At 46.9% G+C, this 25175-nt stretch overlaps 1 protein-coding gene across 6 annotated transcripts in view; it reads right to left on the minus strand.

Moving 5' to 3' along the window:
* The window catches only part of mctp2a (multiple C2 domains, transmembrane 2a), a 37093-nt gene that overhangs the window by 9659 nt on the left and 2259 nt on the right, over nt 1–25175 (minus strand). Inside the window, exons 2-20 of one of the 6 annotated variants that reach the window (XM_035525313.2) lie at nt 23444–23495; nt 21227–22112; nt 21071–21121; nt 20401–20512; nt 16676–16818; nt 16518–16594; nt 16289–16400; nt 16149–16184; nt 13850–14014; nt 12985–13118; nt 12543–12729; nt 12334–12427; nt 12138–12240; nt 11766–11868; nt 11471–11572; nt 11190–11264; nt 10840–10959; nt 1972–2091; nt 644–685 (exon numbers count right to left, since the gene is read on the minus strand). In XM_035525313.2, coding sequence (XP_035381206.2) covers nt 644–685; nt 1972–2091; nt 10840–10959; nt 11190–11264; nt 11471–11572; nt 11766–11868; nt 12138–12240; nt 12334–12427; nt 12543–12729; nt 12985–13118; nt 13850–14014; nt 16149–16184; nt 16289–16400; nt 16518–16594; nt 16676–16818; nt 20401–20512; nt 21071–21121; nt 21227–22078 — 2628 coding nt within the window. In that variant the 5' untranslated portion in view covers nt 22079–22112; nt 23444–23495. The other 5 variants (XM_035525312.2, XM_081715403.1, XM_027003983.3 and 2 more) reach the window with 5 other exon arrangements.

Consider the following 25175-nt stretch of genomic DNA (forward strand, 5'->3'; position numbering starts at 1 on the left):
CGTATATTAAACGCCGCCTGAAAACGACCAAAATTCCTGAGTGATGTGCAGCGTTTTCAAGTGTATTTACAGATGGATCGTGAAACAATGAATATAATATAAAATTTGCTACAGTTTATTAGCCTATAAGCCTTAACGACCTACCGTGGGCCTGCAAATGCTTTTTATCCTTCATATAAATAAAGAAAACGACACACAATTTATTTATTTAGCCTGAGTTCAGCTAAAGAAGAGCCTTCCTATTTAGACGTGTCTGGTGTGAAATTTTTACCATGCATCTATTCCCAGAGCGGAAGGCCCACTTCAATTAATGATTCCGTTCTGCGCTTATTTCTGTGTTTCAAAGGAGCGCAGCAAAGCAACCGAATCCATTTGTCGTGTGAGCGAGCATTCCCGGGAGACTGGCCTGAAACTACTAGAGGGAAAATGCGCTTGCCGGTAGTGGTGGCTGTCCTCGTTTCGAGCTCACTTAACTTGGACGCCGCGAGCTCCAGCCAGCGGCTGAGGGGGGAGGGGGGGGGGCCTCGCGTTGAGGACCTGCATGGAAGGGTCAGAGCCCGTGCCTGGTGAACTCCACGCCTGCGCCTAATCAAAAAGCCAACGAGAGAAAAACCCAAGATGACAGAAAAAAAGAATGAAGTACCTTTTCATCCTCGTCCTCGTCCTCAGCCACGGACATGCTCTCCTGGAAGAGAAGGAGTTAGAGGAGTGTGTGGAGAGTGGAAGGTGGAGACATGGGCACACCGGAGCTGGCTTGGGTTTTTTTTTTTTCCCATTTTTCTAACAAACACCTCGTAATGAAAACCTTCTCTTGTACATACACCCCTATTGGGAGAGGCCCGTTGCCGTAGCAACTACATCACAGGGGTGACCTCACACAAAAAGGAAAGGTGAGCGAGAGGGGCCTTCTTCACAAGAGCTGTGTCACTGCCGAGCAATCTCATTTCTTCACAACATAAACACACACACACACACACACACACACACACGCTCACAAAGCAGAAGGGAGAGGAAAAAATGAAAAACATTTAATTTGGGTTGCCCATGCCTGCATCATTTTATATCAAGTCATCCATGTCTTTGGCTGGGTATGGAACATGACACAGACAGAGTGCAGCGTCCTGTCTTTGGCAGGGAGAAGTGGGTCATGGCAGGGTGACTGTACCGCTCTGCCCTCAGCCAGAGACAGCGCCAATGAGACAGGAGAACGTCGCTCAAAGCACGCAAGGGGATCCGGGTAGGGATTACGGGTGGCAAGCATGGCTTCCGGAGTGGTGGAAATGGAGGTCATTCTATTCGCAAATTCACAATGTTAACATCAAATAAGACTTTGAAGTGCATTAACGTGTGTGATGCATTGTATGGCAAAAAAAGTGTGATTCTAGTTCTACATATTTTGCAGGGAAGTTCTAGGCAGGTCTTTTAATTTTGAGATTAGACTGGAGACAGGGAACAAACTGGAATATGCCTGTGCCGTGCAAACCATGAGAAATGATCTGCAAGGCCATTTATATTAAATATATATTACACATTGGAAAAATATTTAGGAATACTGTGACATGGCATTTTTGCACTTTTGCTCATTCCTGGGTTGCTGAGAATCTTTGTGAACCAACACATGGCAGTGTTTCATTTCACTTTTAACTGTACAAGTGTAATACACCTGTGAATTTTGCCTCAAACCCCTTTCTTCCTGTATATGTTTTTACAGTAACATTTTAACTGAAGACCATTGGTGATTGTGGCTTTAAATCTAAAGGCTTGAAATATCGCAAGCATTTGTTCATCTGCAATATAATATCTACAATATAATATCTACAATGTAGTGAGTCTACAATATAAACAATGAGTTTGCAAGCTTTTCGGTAGCACAGAAGTGCAAACTGGTCTCCTGTTTGTTTGTCTGGCAGGCTGTGTGCGTTGAGCGATCAGGAAGGCTACATGTCTGGGGTGGGGGTGTCTAGCACTCACCAGGTCATGGGCTTGGCTGCCCGCTCCATGGCTGATGTGGAAGTACTTCCAGCCGAAAAGCAAGAGCAGGAAGAGTGGCAGCATGAACAGCTCGAAGTGCCACACCGTCACTAAGAAGATCTGGGAGAACGAGTGAAGGCAGAGAGAGAAGGAGAGAGAGAGAGAGAGAGGGTGAGGCTCATGAACTGCACAGTGGGCTGTGCTGCCCTTACGCCACGAGCCTACTCAAATACTCAGTCATGCAGTGGCCAGTATCCACCTCCGCAGAACCATATAAATGTGTCATAAGACATTCTCAGCCCACAGACAGAGTAGGCTGCTGCACCATGTTATGTCCCTCCTGATCATCACAATCTCAGCTGCAAAACCTCTGTCAGTCTGTGCGTGCGTGCGTGCGTGTGTGCACAAGTGCATGTTAGCAGGACATCAGCGATTTTAATATTTCAGAATTCTATTTGCATCGATTAACACCACGCTGGCGGCGTGTAATTCGGGTGGTGGTGCAGTGTGACGGCAGCGGCCTCTGGGCTCTGGTTCCCGCGTGACACTCCGAACGCCTTCCGGCTGTGGGAGCCCTGCCTCCCACCTCTACGGAGGCTCCGGGAAAAGCCAGTGGGCCAGCAGAAAGAGCACAGACTGTGCCGAATGCACCACCCTTCACAGTGCAGACCGAGGAGGCATTTAGCACCACAACACCTCACAGCTGAGCTCTAATTGGACGGCCACGCTTCAACCTGTTTATCAGCAGCCTAATGAGTGTGTCTGCACTGATAGCGGTGGAGATGTCAATCAAACGGTGGAGTGAAGAAGAGTCACAGAAACGAAAGCAGTGATTTACGCGATAGGCGCTGGATGTTAAGTACATGATGATTTCATGAGCTATCACTGCCTTAATGGTAATGTAGCATAATCCAATTTGAGCAGGTTTGCTTTGCAGTTAATGCAAATGTATGTTACTGTATAAAACACTGGCACCACATTTTGATGGCTGTTGGTTTTGGTGTTTTTGTGCAGCCTGCAGTTCAGCAGGCTGGGGCTGTAGAAATGCTACAGGCTTGCTGAAAACAATATTTTTGAAGTTAAGCCTCAGATAGACTTGGGCTACACTAGGCCTTCAGGCTTTGAGCTTTAGCCCTGGTAGCGTAGCAGCATGTTTCTGTCATAACAGACAGCGCCCAGACCCTCTACTCTGGGGCCAGACTGCCTACTGTTATTCTCGGGCAAGGTTCACACTCTCACACAGCCACCCACACACAGACATCCACCCCGCCACTGGGGATATGTGAAGCATGTCTAACACACAGCACTGCAGGCAAGCCAGACCCCCAGGCATGTCCTGGGCTTGCTTTAATAATTCATTCACATTTCTCATACAGTACCATCATAAAAGGTGCATCTTCCTACTTGGCACCACTGTATCGTAATCAGTCATGTAGAACAAGGCAAACTCAATAGAGGTAAAAGGGAACGTTCAAAAGAATGGTGTGCGCGAAAACACACACACACACACACACAGTGGGAGGTCTGTGTCCCACTGCTCTGAATGGGAGTGACCTGCGTCGTATCGTGTCAGCTGCAGTCCCGGGAGGGTACGCTCCAGGGCTGATCCAGCACCACCTGAGCTCACTGGGCCGGCCGACAGGTACGAGCGCTTTCCTAGCGCGAGGGAGAGGGAGAGGGCGAGTCTGCAAATCTGATTTTAGCCCAGCAGGAAAGCCAGAGCCCTTTGCCCTTATCGCAAAAGCTGCGACATTAACCACTAAAGTCAAATTATCTGGTCTATGTCTTTGCACGCAGGGAGCCAGTGGGAGCCCGTTCGTTTCCAGCCGCGGCGCCGGTTACAAGGGATCCGTCATAGGTGTTCATAAACGCGCACGCATGCGCGTCTCTGCTCAGCAGCTCACGGGCTTGGTGCACAAGATAAAAGCCCGGCGAAATTCGGTGCCTGGTGTGTAAACGCAACGTATAAACGAGCAAATAAACCAAACCTGTCAGAGAAAGGTCTTCAGCTTTGCCTCCCGCCTCGTGCACGCGCGCGAGCGTGCTGAATTTTACACGCCCTTAAAAAAAAACACGCTAATAGAAATGTCCCGGTGAGCGGGGGAAAGCCATTCCGATTCCGTCGTCGGGATGTGCAGATCGGATCCGACCTGTCAGCCTCCGGATAATGAGCCCAGGCAGCCGTCGACCGTCCCCCGAATCGTGGAATACGGTTTATGTTTCATTAACAGCGAGCGTTACTAATGGCGCAACTGAGTAGACACATTACACACTTACACATTTTGGATTGAGTGCATATAGAAAATAATCCAAGTTTGAAGTAGACTAAAAACTGGATCCCTCCAAATTGTGGAGACTTTTTTTTTTGCCATTGTTATAGGTAGTCTAAATAAATAAATAAATAAATAAATAGGACACCGTTGAGTTTATATGACCGAGAATCATTAATAAAACATTCATATAAAGAGAAGAGCATACTGACACCAGTCTTAAGACATAATGCATCTGTTTGTTTTGAAACTGTACACAGTTGGACAGTGAATGGTAATGTAAATAGGCCCTGCTGTGGCGAGCTCTCTTTAGTGAAAGCCATTCGCGTGGAAAACAGAATGTTCGCACGATTATACGTGCAGTGTCAAAAGAAAGAGCATAAAATGGACAGGTTTAATTAAATTTTAAAAAATGTAAAAAAATAAAAAACCGAATTAATGAAAAGTGCTGGCGTGTGTTGGAGTAGACTTGACGGTCATTGGAGGAGCGGCCTGGGCGAGCTCCTTCACTACGCCGCCGGGGTTAAGAACAGCCCGGCAGCTTCTGCTTTGGGGTTCCGTTAATACGATCCCCCTATATGCGTTTCTGCGGCTTCGCGATCCGATCCTACTGGCCAGGAGGAATTCCTGCACCTAATAATAAAGCACTCGTCGATTAAAAGGTGTGAATAAAACAAGGCCAGGCGCTGGAGAGAGGCTGGTAGCGGCGTGCCACCCACGCGTTCCCTGGAGGGGGCGCCACGGCGGAACAAAGGGATAAAGACGCCCTCACCGAGTTTCTACAGTCCTGCAAATTGATTAAATGGGAATAGGGGGCACACAGAGGCTACCAGTCCACACTGCTTACTGACGCACTAAACCTTCAGAGAGGAGGGAGAAAGTTTCTCCTCCGCCACCGCTAACATGTAAACATTTATCACAGTGTGGTGGCAATACAGCGTCCTCCTTATGAATTTGAATTTTGTAAGCAGGAGGGATAAATAATAAAACAAAAATGAGGACAAACGGGAACCATTGACTGGATGTTGAAGTGCGTGAAATATGAACAATTTTGGTCTAGAAGCAAAATCAGATTTCAAGTTAAAGAACGACTGTTCGCACTAAAATAGGTCCCACAGGAGTCACACTAGATCCATGCTAAATGAACTACTTAAAAGGACCAAAAAGTCTTTTTACTCCATATATCAACCTGTCCTACGCTTCCCAGGCCATTAAGTTGAACACTGTGACAAGGACCGTATGAATGTGCACTCACTTTGCATGTGCAGTGGATCGTTAACGCATTCGGGGGAAGTTTGAGTGTTTCGTATAGATTTATGTTGCGCAGAGCCGTGAGGAGCACAGAGTCACTAGCGGCTGTGCCAGCCGGCCCAGCGGGGGCCGGCAGGGGGCCTGGAACACTGCCAAATTATATGAACATATCGGAACAAGTTTAACAAGGCTGACTAATGGCCACAGGCTTTGTGTGTGTGTGTGTGTGTGTGTGTGTGTGAGAGAGAGAGAGAGAGTTTGTGTGTGTGTACGCGTGCCTGAGAGAGGGAGAGAGTTTGTGTGTGTGTGTGTGTGTGTGTGTGTGTGTGTGTGAGAGAGAGAGAGTTTGTGTGTGTGTGTGTGTGTGTGTGTGAGAGAGAGAGTTTGTGTGTGTGTGTGTGAGAGAGAGAGAGAGAGAGAGAGAGAGAGAGAGTGTGTGTGTAAGTGAAAAGTAATCTGCATTGCTCTCTCAATTAAAGTACAAAACAGACAGCATTAATAATGAATCCAAGGCTGCACACCTGCCCGTCTGTCCCCCACCCGTTGTAGGGTGGCCGCATGCCACCCTGCGAGCCGCTGCCATGTTCTGTGGTGAGCGGCAGCCTGCCGTTCAGACGGTGTCAGAGGCGATGGAAGGAAGCACTGGGACGATTTCCTTGCAGGGCAGCGAGAGTGGGTGGCCAGGCATACAGCTCACAGCTAACGCTGAATAAATATTTCACATACATTCCACTCAAGCCTCGTCAACAAGCACAGGGAGGGGGGGCTGTCGACCTGAGAAAGACGAGCTTTATTTTACATAGAGTGCTGAGGACGACGTAAATGTCCTCTCTGCCATTAGCATCTTTAGCAGGCCACGTGACTCAGACTAAACAGAGCAGTGTCAGAAGTAATGGCGTTTACACCACCATAAAGCATCTATGCATGGAACTTAATGAATTCAGTAATAGGTTGAGGTCCAAAATGGGGTTTTTATATTATATATATGTGATATAGCTTATATATTATATTTACATATTATAGCTTATACTATTATACATAATACTGGAAATTAATAGAATACATAACATAAACAAAAAATTATTGTTTTTTATGTCCGAAAAAAAAATAAGGCAAAGCCAAAGGAGGCCACGCTCAGCAGCTCTGTGGGTTACTCAGTCCGTGTTCCTCATCTCCAGCCTGGCAGGCTGTAGTCTACGTAGTGGCTGACGGGCTGTTCTGACGTCTGCATGGATAGGGTGGGGGAGCAGGGGGCAAGGCGGCTGTCAGCAGCTGGCACGCCAAACCTGCCCCCGTCGCACTGCCCACCAGTGTTTAATTTGTGTCGCCAGTGCTAACACTCAGCGACCTTCCGGGTGACGGATCCGTCACGCCGGCAGTCTCTCCCCAGGGCCTCCGGGGCCCGCATGTCAGCTCAGCTCGTGCACGCTCCGGCACGTGTGGTAGGGAGACGGCCAGACAGGGGCCAGCCAGGGCCACAGCCGCCCGTGTCTGGGGAGAGCTGCCCTCTACCCCCGTGGAGGTGGCGAGCGTGTTGGTATCGGTCATTACAATGGTGAGACACACTCGCACACTCAGGCACTCGGGTTAAACACGGAGCACGTTTCGTAGTGCCTCGTAATCGGCACGGCAAGCAGGCAGCCCGCGACTCGCTGCAGCAAAACCCGCAAGCGCAGTAAACGCACAAATATCACATCGAATGAAATATGCATATGTAAAACATGCACAAGTGCGTTGACAAGTGGGTGAGAAACACACAGCGTTCCATATGTTCGCAGCTCTAATGTATACATGTACATAAAAAATGAGAGAGTTCGCGTGCAGCCTGACCGAGGAAAAGGCCGCTTGCATTCGGGCTCATGCAGGAGCGTTTTGAAGCTGTTTGCAAGCGTGGGACAGGATGGGCCACTTGGCAGGCCTGTCAGTACGTGTGATGAGAGGGAGGTCCATTAGGTCATCACGGTGCCTGAGGAGTCGGAAGATGACACCAGGCGTGCACGTCTCAATAACACTCGCCCTGTCAAAGGCGCAACCATCTCGCCACGCTTAGTGCCGGCTCCAGTCCGCGTCGTTAATTATTAATCGATCAGAGGACGGTTTGACGAAAAGCCTGTGCACACAAATCGCCACTGAAGCCTCTTGTGGCTGTCATATCCACCATGCAAGCTCCATGACAGCTCCCTGAAGCGCTCGGAGACTGAGCCCCATGAGACAGTCAGAGGGACACATGCACAAACATCCACACGCATCTATCTGTCCCATCACCCAGGCACGGGCACTCAGCAAACTTAAAACAGACAGAGGCGAAAGAAGAGAAAAATGGCTGAAGAAGGATTTGCTTCACACATACCTCTGGTCCACCATGCAGTGGACATGAAGAAGAAGAAAAAAAACAATAAAAACAAAGATACACCATAAGCAGGGTAGCGCTGTGGTGTGTAGCTTCCAGCACACTTTAAACCTGTCATCACCAGGGACAGAGTTAAGTGGAATAATGGTGGCTACTGCAGTAATGGCTTTGATCATGGCCGTGCCGGTAAGCCGGTTAATGGCTCAGACCAAGGCTGCTCTACGGCAGTGACTCCTTCAGGGCCGCCTCGGACCCTCTGCAGTTCTCATCCGGAGCCACGGCCATCCCGCCAGCCCCGGGAGGGAGAGGGAGCGAGAGACAGGGAGAGAGACGCAAAGAAAAACCCTCCATCATAGCTGCCAACTGTGTTTACAGCTGCACAGCATCAAACATTCATCAGATGCCATCTTTACAGTCTGTGATGTGGAGCAATCAGCATTTCACAGCCTGTCAAATGATGTCTAAAGCACTCCCTACCTGGCAGTGTCAAAAAGAAAAACAGCTCGAAGACAGACACACACACGCACACACACACACACACACACACACACACACATGCATGCACAGGTTTTTCTTTCTAGTTGCAATTACTGACAGCTAAAGAAAGCTTGTGTGTTAAAATATTAATTCTACTTAAATAGGCTCCATAAAGCACTCTAATGACAACAAAGCTCAAATCAGCTTTCAAGTGTAAATGGCTGCTTTTTCCTGTCTTCCTCTCCCATCCATTTTTTTTTTGTAAATTTATCAAAAATGCTCAGAAAATTTCAAGTTTGGAGGTGTCACAGACTGAGTGTGGAGTGTGCAACTTGTTTATTCCGTGTGCTGATAACTTTCTGCATGAAGAGTGGGAGATTTTCTTCGGCTCACTGCTCATTATTAGAGCCCTCTTGGTTTCCTGTTGGATTAGAGGAATAATGTCTACCTGTTCTGAGCGCGGCACCCGTCGGTATGTTTGGCAGTGCTATAGCACCATCTGCAGGCTGAAATGGGCATTGCAGAGTAGCACTCTGCGTGACCCCTCCACAGTCTATGCTGATGCATGCCACATTCATCTCTTTCTGTCTTAGAAAGAGCCCCATCTAAAGCATTTTATGAAGATTTTAGCTGTCACTGTCTCCCTTCCTCCCTCTATCTTTCTAACTGTCTCTGTGTCAGTCTCTCTCTCTCTCTCTCCCTCTCTGCAATGTGGTTGTCAAACTTAGAAGTGCAGTTTCTAGACTCATTACTGTAGCATAAACAAGTAATAAAACGTATTCCGGGTTTTTCTCTGTTTGGAACCGGGTGCATGGCTGCGGATGCCTTCGAAGGATTTGTGAGAAGTTTTCCCTTCGATGCAGACGAGGCACGCTTTCATGATTACCTAATGAGCTGGGTGCTATTTTAAAACAGAACGCCACAGTCTGATATGGAGGAGAACTTCAAAAGGCTCACGTCCACTTAGAGACTGGAGATTATGCAGTCAGTGAGAGAAGCCCACTGCCCTACACACAATGACTTCCACACTCAAGAGTACATACACATATATGCAGAAAAACACACCGTGTGCACAATATAGCTGTAAAATATCTTCTCATAGCCTGCAATCTATACTAAAATACTATGTTGATTCTGAGCTTCGATAACGTTTGGAATTGAATTTATAAATGCCCCTCTATACAGTGATAAAGCCCCACATATACATATATTTATAGTAGTCCTAGCAACACTTTATGTGGTCAGTCCGCATGGTCACCCAGACAGACACACACAGACGCACACAAATACACACACACACATGCACTTTTAGACACAAATTTCACCCTGCAGATGAAAAAGCGCTGCCTTTTGAAGGAGTTTGGGGAGGACTGGGGCTATATGCCCTGCGCTCTGAGGAAGGTCAGCCCCGTGGCCTGGGGCATTTTGAGCAGCAGGGCGGCTGTGTGTTCCTGGAAGGGGCGCGGCTGTCAGGGCTCACAGCGGTGGACAGGGAAACCGCAGCAGAGTCCCGCACATTATGGGTGTAAAACCCTAAGAACCGTGATTTCCGGCTGCATGATAAATAATGTATGGTAATGTATATTAAAGGCAGGCTCACGCACGCCGGATGGTGCTGGCGTAGCCTGGAACGCGGAGTGCAGAGGAAAGACACGGAGTCTGGTCTGATTATGCAGATCTGAGAGGCAGGCAGAGGCCATCTGCCCATGTCTGGCTCAGTTACCTTAGTTACTTACAGCCTAAAGACATACATACAGGAGAAAACAGGGAGAGAGAGCGTGAGAAAGAGGTGTTCATTAACCTAGCTTCACACTGCGACAGAATTCTCACAACACATCTCTGATGAGTTGGCAGAAGGGCTTTCGGTGGCGGCGTGCCTCCTCACCTGCTGCGATCAGCCTTGGGGAGCAAAAAGGGTCAGAAACCTTGAGGGAGTGTTGTTCGAGAGAGCAGTCCATAATGCACAGAATCAAGCTCGTGCACTGCTGCTGGTGTCATGCTGCCACACCTGGGCGTGACCTGGGCTGCTCGGCCAGCTGTGCGCACGGCGCACGTGAGCCGTGAGCCACGGCCACCCTGCCAATTCCCAGCTCCCCGCGGGGGTACGGCTGCCAGCGACAGCCCACGCTCCCCTCCCCAGACGGCCACGCACACAGCCCTGCTGCACCTCCCCTCCAGGGGGCGCTGCTCATCCGGGCGCGGCCGGAGGCGCGCCACGCTCCGGCTCGCCGAGAGCGCCGCCTCTAAAAATAGTCGCCCGGCCAAGAGCGGGACGCTGCGGCCCGTGGGCTCTTGGAAGGGCTGCGTAGGGACCCGCCCTCGCCCGGGCACACGGGGCGAGAGGGAGGCGAAGCCTGGAGGGGACCAACAGCAGCGGGGGCCACAGGGGCCGCAGGGCCGGCTGACTGTGAAGGGTGTTTGACAAATGGTCACCGTCTGAGAGCCATAAGATGAATGGCCTTCACTGCAGATGAGTGGTTATTTCGTCGGTCAGTTCCGTCGGCTGGAGGACTTACTTACCAGGAAGGCTGTGATGCTTCTCTGAGTGCTCTCCCACTGGAAGCAGCTCTTAATGTACTGCAGCGTGTACAGAACAGCCATGCTCAGCCTCCTCACGCGGTAAATGTTGCGCGCTAACAGCTAATGGGGGACAAAACAGTAGTTAGCGAGATATGCTCGGGGACGTAATGTTCGCAACACGGCGTTAAGTGAGGTGTGGAATGGCTTTTACAAGGGAAGCTTGGCTGGTGATAAATATTAATGCGTCAAGTTGTGTGAGGATTTGCTGTATAGTAACATATTGTTGCAGTACAACTGCAGGTGGTGGACTTAAAAAAAACAAGGACCAAGCAGTTGTGAAGAAATCCCACCTTTTTATTGAACTTGGGGTTGTCCTCCTCAAACTTTGTTTCTCTGGGTTTGAAGGTTTTAATGGCAGCCCTGGCCTGTGAGAGGAAAAGATCCAAACAATAAGTCCTTCAATCACACACCACTTAGTGTGTTTTTTTTTGTTTTGTTTTTTTGTTGATGTTGTTGTTGTTGTTGTTACTGTCTCTTTTTAAATGTCCCCAGTCTTTGCCCACTAGGCAACAAGCAACTGGATTCTGGATACTGGACTCTGGATTGTGGATTCTGGACTGCAGATTCTCACCGGGTTGTACAGAACGCTCAGCTCCAGTGTGATGGTGCCTTTGGATGGCCCTGCCAGATCTTCCTTCTTCAACAGGCTGGTTATCAGCTGCCCATTGGTGACCTGTGCCAGTGTATACATGCCTTAACATCACAGAGTCAGACAAATACAGGGATATCTCTTCTGGGCCATATTGTATTTTCAGAGTAATATTCTACAAAAGATTAATGCACGAGGTCACGTTGTAGGTTGTAGGTTCCCAGATAAAAATAGTCAAGGCAGATAAAAAGTCCAGAAAGGCTATTTCTGCACATACTGTCAGCAAAGGAATAGCGACTTTTCCCAGGATGTCTGGTGACTTGTCCCCATCTTCCCCACAAACAGTCAGCATTAAGACATCGTGGATGTCCTTAATCGGCCTGCAGAAAGGCCAAAAACACAGATTGCATCACATTACATTATTCTTTGTACTAATATTTTGGAACTGTCAGCATTCAGTCATCACTGCTTAAGCCAAAGTGGTTAAACTCTATAGTTCTAAAACTAATAAAACACTAATAAAACCGTTTAGAGGAAGCTATAAATTCATTGCTGGGTAATTCATAGTTAGCACTGCTAGTAAACAGTGATCCTGGACACAAGCCACAAGTCTGTCCATTAGGCTTGAGGAGGTTAATGTGTCCCTCACAGTGTAAATGCTGTTCTCCATTCTGGATGGATGGTCTTGTAGATGGTTGGAGTCTGTAGCTTGCTGTTTCCGAGCTCTAGCACACAGAATGGGTCACTCTTCCCTGCAAAAGTGAAGGTGAAAGGTTGCAGTAGCTGAGCAAGGAGGCCGCCATGTGCTAACAAGCTTCTCACTGGACCTGACAGTGAATCAGTACCGCTGAGGTCTGTCGACGCGAGGTCCGTGGCCCTCACAACCTTGACCTGGAGATACCCGACATCCTGTAGGCTCGACAGCGTGTTCCTCAGACTCTGTACAAAACACAAGCACGACATTCCGTCCTTATCGACCTTTTCTTACGATCAGGTTTGTTTTCAGCAGATGGCGATTTATGATCGGGATGTTTGCGGGGAAGCCGAGACTAACGTATCGCTCCTGGATCCTGTCGCGGTGCGGCGCGTCGTCCAGCGGGGCAGAGCTGAGCTCGCAGATGGAGACTCCGAAGCAGGGCTTGTAGGAGAGCAGTAGCAGGAGACGGCCCTTGCCCGCGCCCACCACTGGGGTGTACAGACGCTTCTTGTTGAGCGGCATCTGGGTCAAGTCCAGCTCCAGCCTGCACAGAAAAGCGAGTGCCCTTACAAAGCAGCAGTAGGGGAACAGCTGCAAACCTACACACCAACACAATCAACATAAGCTAATAATCGAATGCTCAATTAATTTTAGCTGGTGTCTAAATATAGAGCCGTAGTACGTTATGTCTGGGGAGTGAGGCGAAGAGGGAAACTTGGCACGGAGGGCTCCCGCGATCGCTTTGAGAAGGATGGGCTGCAAGGCTGAAGCTTGTACGTGGCTGGCGGACAGAACTCACGTTCCCCAGAGCTCCTCCGACTTGCGGCTCCTCTTGCAGAGCACCTCCGCTGCCAGCACGTCTGGCTGACCTTCACTGAAGCGGTTGAAGTCGAACGTCTCCCTCCACTGCGGGCTGGCCCTGACGCACAGGCACTGGAAGGCAGAGGGGTGGAGGCAAGGACAGTAGGAATGAGAGAGCGAACGCAGCGAGGAGGCCCGAGGCAGCGCGGAGGCCCGAGGCAGCGCGCGCCGCTACAGAGGCGGTTAACTTAACAGGTGAGTTACGTTTCATTCAGCCAGCACGCCAGAGCACGAGGAGGGGGACGCGATACAGGCCTTTCTGGAGAACACGTTTCTGTCTCCTCCACGGGATTACAAATGCTGACACCATCCAATTAGAAGCCGCTTTGTTCAACAAATAAGCAAGCCCAAACAGAGCAGAAGCTGGTTATAAAAAAAAAACAATAAAATAGAGAGAGAAAGTGAACAATGACAACAATGATATGCGCTGGGTGGAATCTGGAATCGTGGGGGAAGGAGAGGGCACACAGAAGTGGAGGCAGATGAGCAAGGCATGCTGGGTACACAAATGAGCCTGGTGAAGAGCAGCGGCAACAGCGTGAGGAGAGCCTTGGTGCCAGCCACGGGCAAACTAATGAGGGATAGAGAGGGATAGAGAGTGAGAGAGAGAGAGAGAGAGAGAGAGGGAGGGAGGGAGGTGGAGGAGTCAATAGGAAGAGCATATGGAAAAAGGATGTATGCAGAGTGACAGGAGCTACTGCAGCTGGAATAATCCAGCATGGCACCCACAAGCGGAAGTGTGTGTGTGTGTGGGGGGGGGGGGGGTGTAGAGAGTGGGAACGGAAGACAACCGGGACTCTCACCCTGCTCCTGCACCTCTGCTCGCCCAGACGGAAGCGCACGTAGACGTCGCCCTGGCTGCCCTCGGGCATGTCCTGGCCCTCCACCAGCACCAGTGTGTACACTCCGCTCCACACCTGACTCTTCTGGGCCGACGGCGCCGCGATCCGCCCGTGCTGGGGATGACCCTGGCAAAGGCAGAGAGAAAGCGCAGCATTGCACCCGTGTCCCGCCCAGAACGCGCTGCCGGATCAACACACTTCTGTGACTGACACGCTTCCCTGAAAGCTGGGTGACGCGCGAGAACCACGCCGGCCACCCTGCGCCGCAGAGCCACCAGAGCCTGGCGAGGACTCGTCCGGTCACCGTGTCGGCACCTGGCCGCGCCCGAGCGGTGCTGCCGGCTGCCTCTGAGGTGGAGGGAGCGCTCACCCGCCGAGGGGCTGGTCCCCACCACCACCCACGCCACCCAGCTTTGCTTCAGTCAAAGACCAGAGGTGTTAGCATGGTGGGGTTGCCATGGGTGATGTGATGCGCCTTTGGCTCATTAACAGCAAACCCACACCGTTCACTGAATGCACCCCTGTATTGCTGTATAATACAGCAGCCATGTTGCCATAAACAAGACTTTTTTTTTTTTAAAAAGAGAGAGACTGAGAGATAAAGAGGGGTATGTGGGGAGGGGGGGGGGTTACAGAGTGTTTGGGAGAGAAATATAATATTCATCTGAGCCAAGCCATCCCAAGTGTTTATTTTGGACAAATGTGCGATCTGTGCGGCCAATAAAACAATTCCACTTAACAGTAAGTGGCCCCTAAAGAGGGGCTATTCCTGGTGCTAAAAGGGTCGGGGGATTGCTTCCATATGGTGGGACAGCATGGGGACGAGGGGTGAGGTGCTGGAAGCCCAGCCCGTTTGGCTTCCACCGCCGAGCCATCCGTCCACAGCTGTGATATTACATCTTAACATCTGGGTTATAGCTCGCCATGGCTGGGAATGGACGACAGCTCAGATCCTCAGCATCCTACGCTGGCAGACTGCCTCAGAGAGCTGCCTCACACACACACACACACACACACACACACGCACGCAGGGACGTGTGCGCGAGCGAGCTCGCGCGCCCTGTCAGAGAGAAGCAGCACCACACGGTACGCGCGAGAGCAGTTGCCAGCCACCATCTCAGCAGCAGTGTCGGCACGGCTGTGGTGGCAGAAGTGTGAGAGAGGAGGAGAGGAGAGGCTGGGGAGATGAGAGGACCGTCTTCCGCCTCTCCCCGATAGGTGTCAAATAGAGTCGGGCCTCAGCTGTGCCGACGGAGAGATGTGATTCAAGCCCGGGTGCAGAATAACCACCAGTGCAAAACCCACAGAAAAACAGTCGCCTTCACAAATAAAAACCAGACAAACTTCATCAAACAGTCTCTGTGGTGCACCAGATCTATTTTTAAGCCTTTTGCCTAATCTAAAATTGGCCAGTTTTCATCCACGTTTCTCTGTGTGCACTTCAGACTGTTTGTTCACTTTCTTTGCCATTTTATTCCGCACGAAACTGAATTCCTCTGGATACGTTAAACAGATGTAATATAAGCAGATGTACTGCCTGGGCACGAAACTTTGCCATACCCCCAGAAGTGAGATAATGAGAGCGAGCGCCTCGGTCCAGGAAACGTTTGAAGTGGCTCTTAGCTCTGCCTGGATAAATGAAAGCTTTCCCCTATTGCTCAGAGATTGGACACTTTTGGCTATAACGCAGCTTCAGTGCTTCGGAGCTTAATCAAAATGCAAATAAGACAGTGTGACATGTTCAGACCGCTGCAACATACTAATCAGTCCCTCTGCAGTTGCTCAATATAATGTGTTAAAAAAATGTTTAGCATTCTGAAAGAAAACGTATGGGAATTTATAAACCACTAGCTGAGATGGTCAAAAGAAAAGTCCCTTAACAATGTGTTCCATCCACATCAGAACTTTCCAAAAATTAAGTTTCACTGGGATATAATGCAATGATTTACTGCCCTCCAGTGGCAAATCACCAAGTTTCTGGTGGCATTTCTCAGAAAAGAATCTTGATGCGTTAAGTCTATAAGCATTTTACTGCAAATACACTTTGATTTTGCTATGATCTTTGTGCTGACATTTAGATTCCATTTATAAGGGACAGTGAAAGTGAAAGATATTGTAATATGATAGAGCAGAACATCACAAACAGTGCCACATGTGCTAAATATAGTAGCCTATACTTAGCTATGTAAATGTAGTGGCTATGTAAATCAGTGTCTGTGCAGGGTACTGCACAGAAGTTCAGAAGAACCTCATACTTTACCTTATTGAAACTCCCTTTCCTCTTCAGTGGCCATTTCTGCAATGAAACCAAGAATCGGAGACCTATTAGCCAGGAACAGCTGCCAATACGCGAGAGGACTGTGCCCAGGGTGTGTTGTGTGTTTGGCTGTCAGGACACACATTTCGTTTGGTGGGCCCCTCGTGGATGGACACGCAGGCGTCCAAGAGGATCACCCCCATGTCCTCCTTCAGGCTGCCAGGGTCCTCCAAACGCAAGGTCAACTCCGACGTCCTGTGGAGGAAGACGGGGTTACCCGGCAACATCTGCATTAGTAAAAGGTGCACCGGCGATCCAGTCACACAGACATTTGTGCTGCGGACGCTGGTCCTGATGTCCAAAGTGACGTACTTGTCTATCTCCAGTTTGCTGAGGTTGATGGTGCTCGATCCCATGAAGTCCCGTGATCTCAGGTCGCGATCGTACACCTGCTCGGGGATTGCGAGTCATCAGAAACCAAGGAGGGGCTGTACAGAAAACAGCGTGCGTGCTGGGTTTATGAGACGCACCTTCACATACATGCACTGGTCCAGGTCTCTGATGAAAACAGAAAAGGACTCGTACCACGCAGGGTTCAGGTTCTTGCACACAACCTTGCTTTTGTAGATCGTCTTGCCATCTAATCGGAATTTGACGTATGGGTCGCTTGTACCTGTTAAAGTGTCAGGGTGTTAGTTTTTAGTATAATTTCAAGTCCTCTCTGAAACTATAGTAAATTAAATATACACCTAAAACATGGAAGTGGCAAACAGAAAGCAGCTTGTGAGGGGAAAAGCACAAAGGAATGGTGACTTCATGACCAGACACTACGTGATGACCAGAGATCATCACCCAAACCTGTAAACCGCACACAGATGCAGACTTGCATGTGTACACACACACGCAATCAGCTATAGCAGCAGTGGGATTATGTAAGGGAGTTCTTCATAGCACTGGGGAAGTGTACATCAATATTAAAGGGGAATTTTTTTTTTTAAATCACCAGCATATTAAACACCTTGAAACCAAGAACAACCTTTGCTAATCTTCCGGCTCGGTTGGACGGACGCGAGGAGGGGCACAGTGTGTCTTTGTCTGTGGTAAGAAGATAAGAGGAGGGGGAAATATGAGTGAAAAGGAAGGAGCCCATGGCTTCATTTGTATGGCTGGATAAAGGGGTGCTTGAGAAAACCTGTGGGGAGTCTGCAGTCACATGACCAAAGCCCCGTGGGGACGGGCTGTCAGGGCTGTCAGCGCGCCTCTCCAAATGAACATCTCCAGGAGGCAGGTCCTCCCTGGCAGCCGCTGACAAGCCAGCCTCCAGGCAGCCTGACAGGAGGAGTGGGGCTCTCACAGCCAGGGGAAGAACTCCGGCATGACTGAAAACGGTGACGGCGGAAATTACTGAGGGGGTGTGTGTGTGTGTCAGTGTGTGTGTGTGTGTGTGTGTGTGTGTCGGGCGGGGGTGTTGAAAGAAAAGGGAGGGAATGTGTGTATGAGGATGGGCTTCTCTGACCGCTTTTTAGAATGCGTAGCCATAGTGGCGGTGTGTGGTAACGGTCAGGCCACGGGCATTAATTGTTAAGCAAATAGAGGTGAGGTGGGGGGGTGTGGTGGGCGTAGGTGTGGGGTATTGGGAGCGGGCTGTTTGCTTCACTGCCATTGTGCCATGCCATCAGATAAACTGAGGACTCAACTCGTGAAATGAGTGTCTGAACCAGCTCTCCACAATTGCCACTTCCAACTGCAGTCTTAATGACAGCTGACAGGTGTGTAGTGTATTCCTTTTTCTGTTTGTGGAATTCCAAAGAATACTTGGAAAACTATATCATTATAGTACATTAAACAGTGTAATAAGTATGTTTTACTTCATATACATTTGGAAAGCTCTTTAATTAAATGTTTAGCAGTGTACTGTCATCTATCAACAGCTTTAACAGGAGCCAAGCTAATTACAGCATGTAGTTTGCTTCTCCACTTCATCTGAGTCTATTGCGTTTCACATTTAAAACATCCCAAACCTGCCCAAAGACCAGGCAAATAAAAGTGCTTGCACTTTGTAAATCTTTACACTGCCTAAAAGTAGGTCTATTTAGCTATGGGAAGCGACGTGGTGTTTCTTAATATATAAGCAAATAATATATGGTTAAAATTCACATTAATAACTGCGATGCTTCTTTCTTGAATATATTAAAATGCTTAAAAAAATTGTTTAAAAAATGTAAAAATTCAAACTGAATTCAAAAGAATTAATTGAAACTAGGATATACAAGTCAAAATGCTAGTATTTTGGGAACCACATGTTTTAAGCAGTAGTGTAGTTTTGATTATTCATATTGTATATTCTCAATTTGAGAACAGGGACATGAATAGCGCCCTAGTTCCTAATCCAGACTTTACGCACTTGTCTGACTGAGGCAATTTCCCCTTCGTTGCTGACTAGGCCATGGTAGGGAGTCATTCTGTAACGCAGTGCAACACCAAAGCTGGAGGCAGATTGTAGATGCTGTTTGATGTCACTACCAGCAGATGGTGACGTATTTCACCTGACTCAAAAACTAGATTGTTCCTGTTCCTGGTGAACAACAAACAAGAAAATCCCCTTTGAGGAGATTTTAAGTTCTGAGGAGGTTTTACATTGTAAGCAGTCTCCATTTTGTGACATCTATTCTTCATTTTATCACCAATAATTGCTCATTCTGGAAACACTGGGACAAGTCACCCTATTACAAGATTCATCTGGCTGTAAGGAATATGACTGGAATATTGCAATTATGAGAAAGAATGAGGGGATGATAGTAATTACCAGCCTCGGGGCATACACCTGTGACACTCATCAGGAGAATTAGGTGTCAAATCATCTTGGCAAGGCCTGCCAAATAAACTGGCACCGGATCTGAGGAATCAAATGGAACTGCACTCGGTCCATTTGCGCCAAAAAAGATGGCAGTAAACACTTTTCAAACGGGAAGATTCCCGTGCTGGGGCAGGGAGGAATGAGAAATAAGCCGAGGCGCTGCGGAATATGTGCGGAATGCTGCCGCCAGCCACTCCCCGCCCTACACGAGCACATGCTCGTGTTGACTTGGAGCTCTGGTTTCTGCTCGGCCAGTTCATTTACAATTTGCTCTGCTCTGAGAGTAAGTCTCGACGCTAGTGCATTTATTGCCTCTGCTGGCGTGCCAAAGTCCCACGAGCGCTGAGCGGCCCAGTCCCAGGGCCGCTTGATTTGGCTGTTAAGCCACAAGCACAGCCTGACGGAGAGAGAGGGGGAAAAAAACCTAGTTTCTGACGCCACGTCTTAACACTACAACCATTAGGGAGGGGCCTGAAGTAAGTGAGACTGTTCCATTCTGGTCGGACCACATGCTCAGCTGCTGCCTCGGACCAGCTCAGAGTCATGCTGTCCACAAAAGCCTCGCAACTCTCCGATAAGCAATCTCTCCGGCCATTGGAAAAGAGCAGATGTTACCGAATGATTCAAGACTCGGATCGAATGCAAAGATAGTGTGACCTATTTTCATGTGATTAATATGCTATGCTATCAGAGGCTACTGAAACCACATTTAAACTGCAATTCCTTAGCAAAAGCAATATTCCCAGGCTGGCTTCCTAGTTTTATAGTTTCATAAACCTCTAAATCTGGAGAGGACTTGCGTGTTTGTGGAAGAAAAATGTAAAAGTATGATGATAGACTTATTGCCCCTTAGAACACGTCAGTGTTTTTTCTAGGACCCATGTACAGCCATACACCCACACAAATCTACAGAATAATTACTACTTTTGGTCTCCTAAAAATGTAAATAAAAAAGCAACTAATTATGGATTTCCCACTTCAATTTCCTCCTTAATCACTTTACAAATACACCAATACCCTTTTGTTATGCTTCCACCGTTAAGATAAAGAGAAATGAAAACAATACACTGCTTGAAATATCAGGTGTTCTGAACAAGCATGCTTACAGCTGCGCTCTGGGCTAAGAATGCTGCACTGCAAGATATTTTACATACATTTTGGCTCACTCATACCTTTAGTGGAAAATCCAGATAAAAAGTATTTTTATATTGTCAGTGACTTGTCTAATGTCAGGTTTGTTGGCACTGCTATATTTGGGTGCTAAATCACAAATTGACTGACAGCTGTTTTTCAGTGGAAGACTGGAAAAGTAATAAATTGGATATTGAGTTCATAAGTGAAGGGTGGCGTGCAGCTTTGCACATTATGGTGCAATGGCACAAGAGGAAGTGCACCTACCATTGCGGTCTCTGATCACCAGGTGTCTTCCCTCCTTTAAGTTGATGGTGAGCAGGTACTGAACCTTCTGACCTGCTGGAACAGGCTGGATCTCGCTGCTGACTGCTGAGCCCTGCACAGAACCAGTTCTCAGATATGGGCTTGACGATGAGCATATTTTAACAATTTTTCACATTACGAAAGTCAATATGATTTCTTTTAAACTATTGTGATATAGTTTTTGGTCACAACTTTTCATAAATTCAGGGTACCTTATTTTTAACAGTGCAGGAACTGGAGGGTGAACTGCTGAATTACTTCTATGCTAGTCATGCATTTATAGCCAAGTGACACAGGTTTTACTAAAAATAACTAGCAGTGAAGGCAAATTTTGCACGAGCTGTCAAATCCATGAGCTATCAAACTCAAAGTTCACAGATTTCAATATGCAAGCAAAACATTGCAGCAAACATTGCCATCATACTAAACTTGGCCTACAGTATATCCTGATTATTTGAAACTAGGGTCCAACCACAGTGTTTAAGTAGGGGGTAAACGCATGGGGCACAAGTATCGTCTGAGATATTTAATAAGGCCAACAGCTCATGCGTTTATTTTCTTCCTTTTAAACCAGTGGCGTGCTCCCACCCACATACACATGGAGCAGAAATGTTCACTGCTCATCACTCACTGTCTGTCTTCCAGATGGACTGGTCTCATAGTCATTGCTCTCGCTGGCAACCTGCTAAAACAAAGATTATTTCTGTTGTTGTTATGAATTGTGGCAGAAATGGCATGAAACAGAGGCAACTTCTCAGCCGATATATATAGATATATGTTAACTGACATCATTAAAGTTCTCAGCTGATCCAATGATGCACATCTCTCTGGATAGTGATGGAATGTTGTCTGGCCCAGCAGTGAGCTCCTGCTCAGGAAGACAAGGGCTGCAGGACCGTTCCTCGGATGGTGTGCTGCATGCCGACTCATTGTCTAGGTAATCTATATACCACCTAGTGGTTCTGTCCCTCTCCTCCATCCTCTTCTCATTCCTATCCTTCCTCATAGGGACCTCCAAAAAAGCTGACTTCTCTGTGGCCGAAAGGATGTCAAGCTCGGGTAACGCAGTTGAGGAGAGTCTCTCTGGGAGGCTGAGGACTGTATTATCAGACGCCAACTTCCTAACAGGGACCTCCACGAAAGCTGGCTTCTCTGAGGCTGAAAGGATGTCCGTCTGAGGTAACAGGGATAAGGAAAGTGTCTCTGGGAGGACGAACTGGTCCACTTCCTTGGATAAGAATGGCGTGCATGGTTCAGGAAGCTGCTTTGGGAGGCCACTCGGGGGTGCTGTTTCCAAAGCATGATCCATGTCCGCGGGGAAAGTGAACTGGTTGCTACTCTTGACTGAAAGTGGCTCATCTGTGACAACGAAATTGTCAGAGTAAGCCAGACTTGAGGTTTCAATCTCGGCTTCATCCAGATAAAACTGTCTTTTTAAGCCAGAAAAGGAAGCTGTGTCAGGGTCTGGAGACACTGCGAGAGAGTCCAGCAGAGATGGGCTGGAGCATCGGAGGTCCGGTACCGAGATACTCCTCCTGTACCTCAGGGGGGTCTTCTTGGCCTTCTTTCCTTTCTTCATGTTAAAAAGGGGCTTGGCCTTCTCTCGCAGTCTGAGTAAAACATTCTTCTTGGGTTCCATTCTGACTGCTCTTCCTTAGACGTCTTAGAGAAAACTTTATAAGAAGAAAAACAGAATAAAAAGAATGTTAGTCAAGTGCATATTAGTGAAGTTACAATAAAGAAGTTACAATAGTGAAGTTACAATAATAACAACACCCCCCCATGAAAGCAATGCCTCAGTACCAGTCATGTGATATTTCCTCATTACTGGAGCACTGCTTCATAATGGTAAAAAAAAGGTCTTGGAATTGGAGCTTGACATCACTCAACAGGAGCTGTACTGTCACTGCTGAGTCACCGAGGGGGAAAATGCAGTCGCTTCTACAACCAGAAGCCCATATTCTATATAATGATTAGAAATATAGCGACTGTATGCATTTATTGCATACAATCAGTGCCACTGACAACTGTAAAAACTACAGCTGCTCTACCTCATAAACTTGTACCAGGGCCATTGCCACTGTCACACAACTATGTGATTACTATTTCAATATAATAAATTGCACCATCCTGAATGGTACACCACCAAAATAATATCATGTCAGGAGTGGACCTGCAGTCAGAAAGTCACTCATCATGACCAGTCTAGATAGTGGCTAATTGACCTGTGCATGCTAGCACATGGTCTTTAATTGTACAGCTTAGAAAACGAACCCATAAGATAGGTGTGTTTAACAACGCGGTAGGTGCGGCTAGGTTCAAGGTAGGCGTTTGTAATTAAATGGCTCAGGATATTCTGTCTTTTCATGTTTTAATCAGATGTTGGTAGACTAGCATACAACCACTAATAAATAATCCCACAAAACCAGCAACATCGATCAGTATGAGAACTGTATAGTGTTGGTTTACCAAAAGATTATAAAGTGAGAGGTGTGACCAGCCATAAAGCATTCTGTAGTAACCAACACAATGTAATAAAATTAACCACACACACAAAGAACAAGAAAAGCGCTCCAAAGCCAATATTCTGGTTAGGCACGCAACGAGGCTCAGATGCTAACGCATGAGGGATTTGCGATAGGAACAAAGCAACTCGGGCAAAAAGCACAGGAACATAAAAACAAAGGCAAAGTGAAACTCGAAATGAATAAACAAAAACAACTCAAGCTAGAAAAGTCACAAACCTTACAATAACCATACAATAACCAACACTGGCGCTAACAAAACACAGGGTTTAAATAAAGGGCTTAGCAAGGGATCATTTGACACAGGCGAAAGCAATCGAGGGGCGTGACCTAAACAAGGAGGCAAAAAAAAAACAACAAAACCACGAGACATATGCAATCGCATCACCATGGGAACCGTGATGCGAAGGAGTTGTCTTAAAACATACCAAGCATTTAGACACAATAAATTCACTCTACAAAGCAGCCTTTTTACTTACATCTGTTTGTTTGGCGTGGTACTCGGAAGTGTTTTTAACTTCAGTTGATCACCTTTCATGAAGACAAAGTATACTGTATAACAGTTGGATATTAGATTATAGAAAAATACAGTAAGAAAGGTTAGAAAAGGTTTTAAGATACCCGAGAAAATGTTTAAAGCTATTTATCAGGATCATAAGTATAAATCCTTCCTATGGGCCAAGAGTAAATTCTTTCAAACTTTTTCTTTTGATATTTATCCATTTTTTTTTGTCATTTATCTGTTTTCGACACTGGATGTCAATGGAAAAGCTTTCAGCTTCTGTAAAAACACAACTGAATTCAACACAACCTGGACAGGTACTCAGTGCGTTATATCAATGACTCCTCTAACTGACACCAATTTTAAAAAATAACCAAACACACGTATACACCATAAACCCATAACTATACCACACACACACACACAAACATTTATAAATACACCATAAACTCATTTACATATACACCAAACACACATTTACATATAGACCATACACCCATAACCATACCAAACACACATTTGCAGATACACCATACACATATTTACATATACATCATATACCCATAACCATACCAAACACACATCAACATATACATCATACACACATTTGCATATATACCAACCACACATTTACATATACATAATACACCCATAACCATACCAAACACAAACACACATTTACATATACACCAATAACCATAACAAAAACACATTTACATATACACCCTAGACCCATAACCAAACCACACATGTACGTACTTCTCCATGAATGCTCTCTTGTACATGTTAATATACATACACAGACATAGACAAATCTAAGGACAGTGATGTTAATTGTAACTAGCTATAGTTTTAATACATTATTTTTCTCTTTGTTCTTTTTTGTCTTGAATTATCACTGTTATTTATTACCACCATGATAAGTGTTGTTGTTTTTATTTGTTATTGTTTTTATTTATATTTCTCCATGCTTCTTTATCATTGTTATCTGCATGTATCTGCATGTGTCTCAATGTCCATGTGGGGGATGACCTCCACTGACTCATGAGCTATATATTACCACTGACAAAGATTTATTGATCTTCTAAAGAAGTGGGTGGTGTTGGTGGGCAAAATAAAAGTTGTATTAATGTTTTAATGTGTTAGTGTGCATTACATGGCATATAGTTTTTTTACTATATAAATAAACACCTACTGCCAAATGAATAACTTATCATTTGGGAGGATCTAAGATTTATGCACATTTGAGTACCAGTGTGCAGCAGACACCCTGATTCATGATTAGTTAAAAAGGTTAGTGGGACTACACCTGTACCATTATAGTAAACATAGATCAGAGTGCCACGATCAGCAGCTAATTATCAGAATAAGTTCTTAACTAATAAACAAAACACAGTTGATCATATTGGATGAAACCAGTTCTTTTTAATCAATAATTTATTTATAGCCTTAATGGTTGAATATTTGTAGATTGTTTTTACAAAAGATTGTTATTTTCAAATGAAAGAGAGACTACGCTAATCCAGTGCTTCAGAATGATGTGTTCTGTATGCTGGTATTTGGGTTGGTGGGGGTGTTCACTGTTTAGAACATCTTGGCTTTGGTTTGGGTGAGTGCATTTGGTATGATGCAAAGTCTGGCACATTCTAACAAGGCTACAAGACTAAAATATATGTGACAGCCACCCCGAGAGCCCGTGACCGGTCCTT

Source organism: Electrophorus electricus, chromosome 6 (assembly GCF_041902795.1).
Source record: "Electrophorus electricus isolate QZ-2024a chromosome 6, ASM4190279v1, whole genome shotgun sequence".
NCBI lineage: Eukaryota > Metazoa > Chordata > Actinopteri > Gymnotiformes > Gymnotidae > Electrophorus > Electrophorus electricus.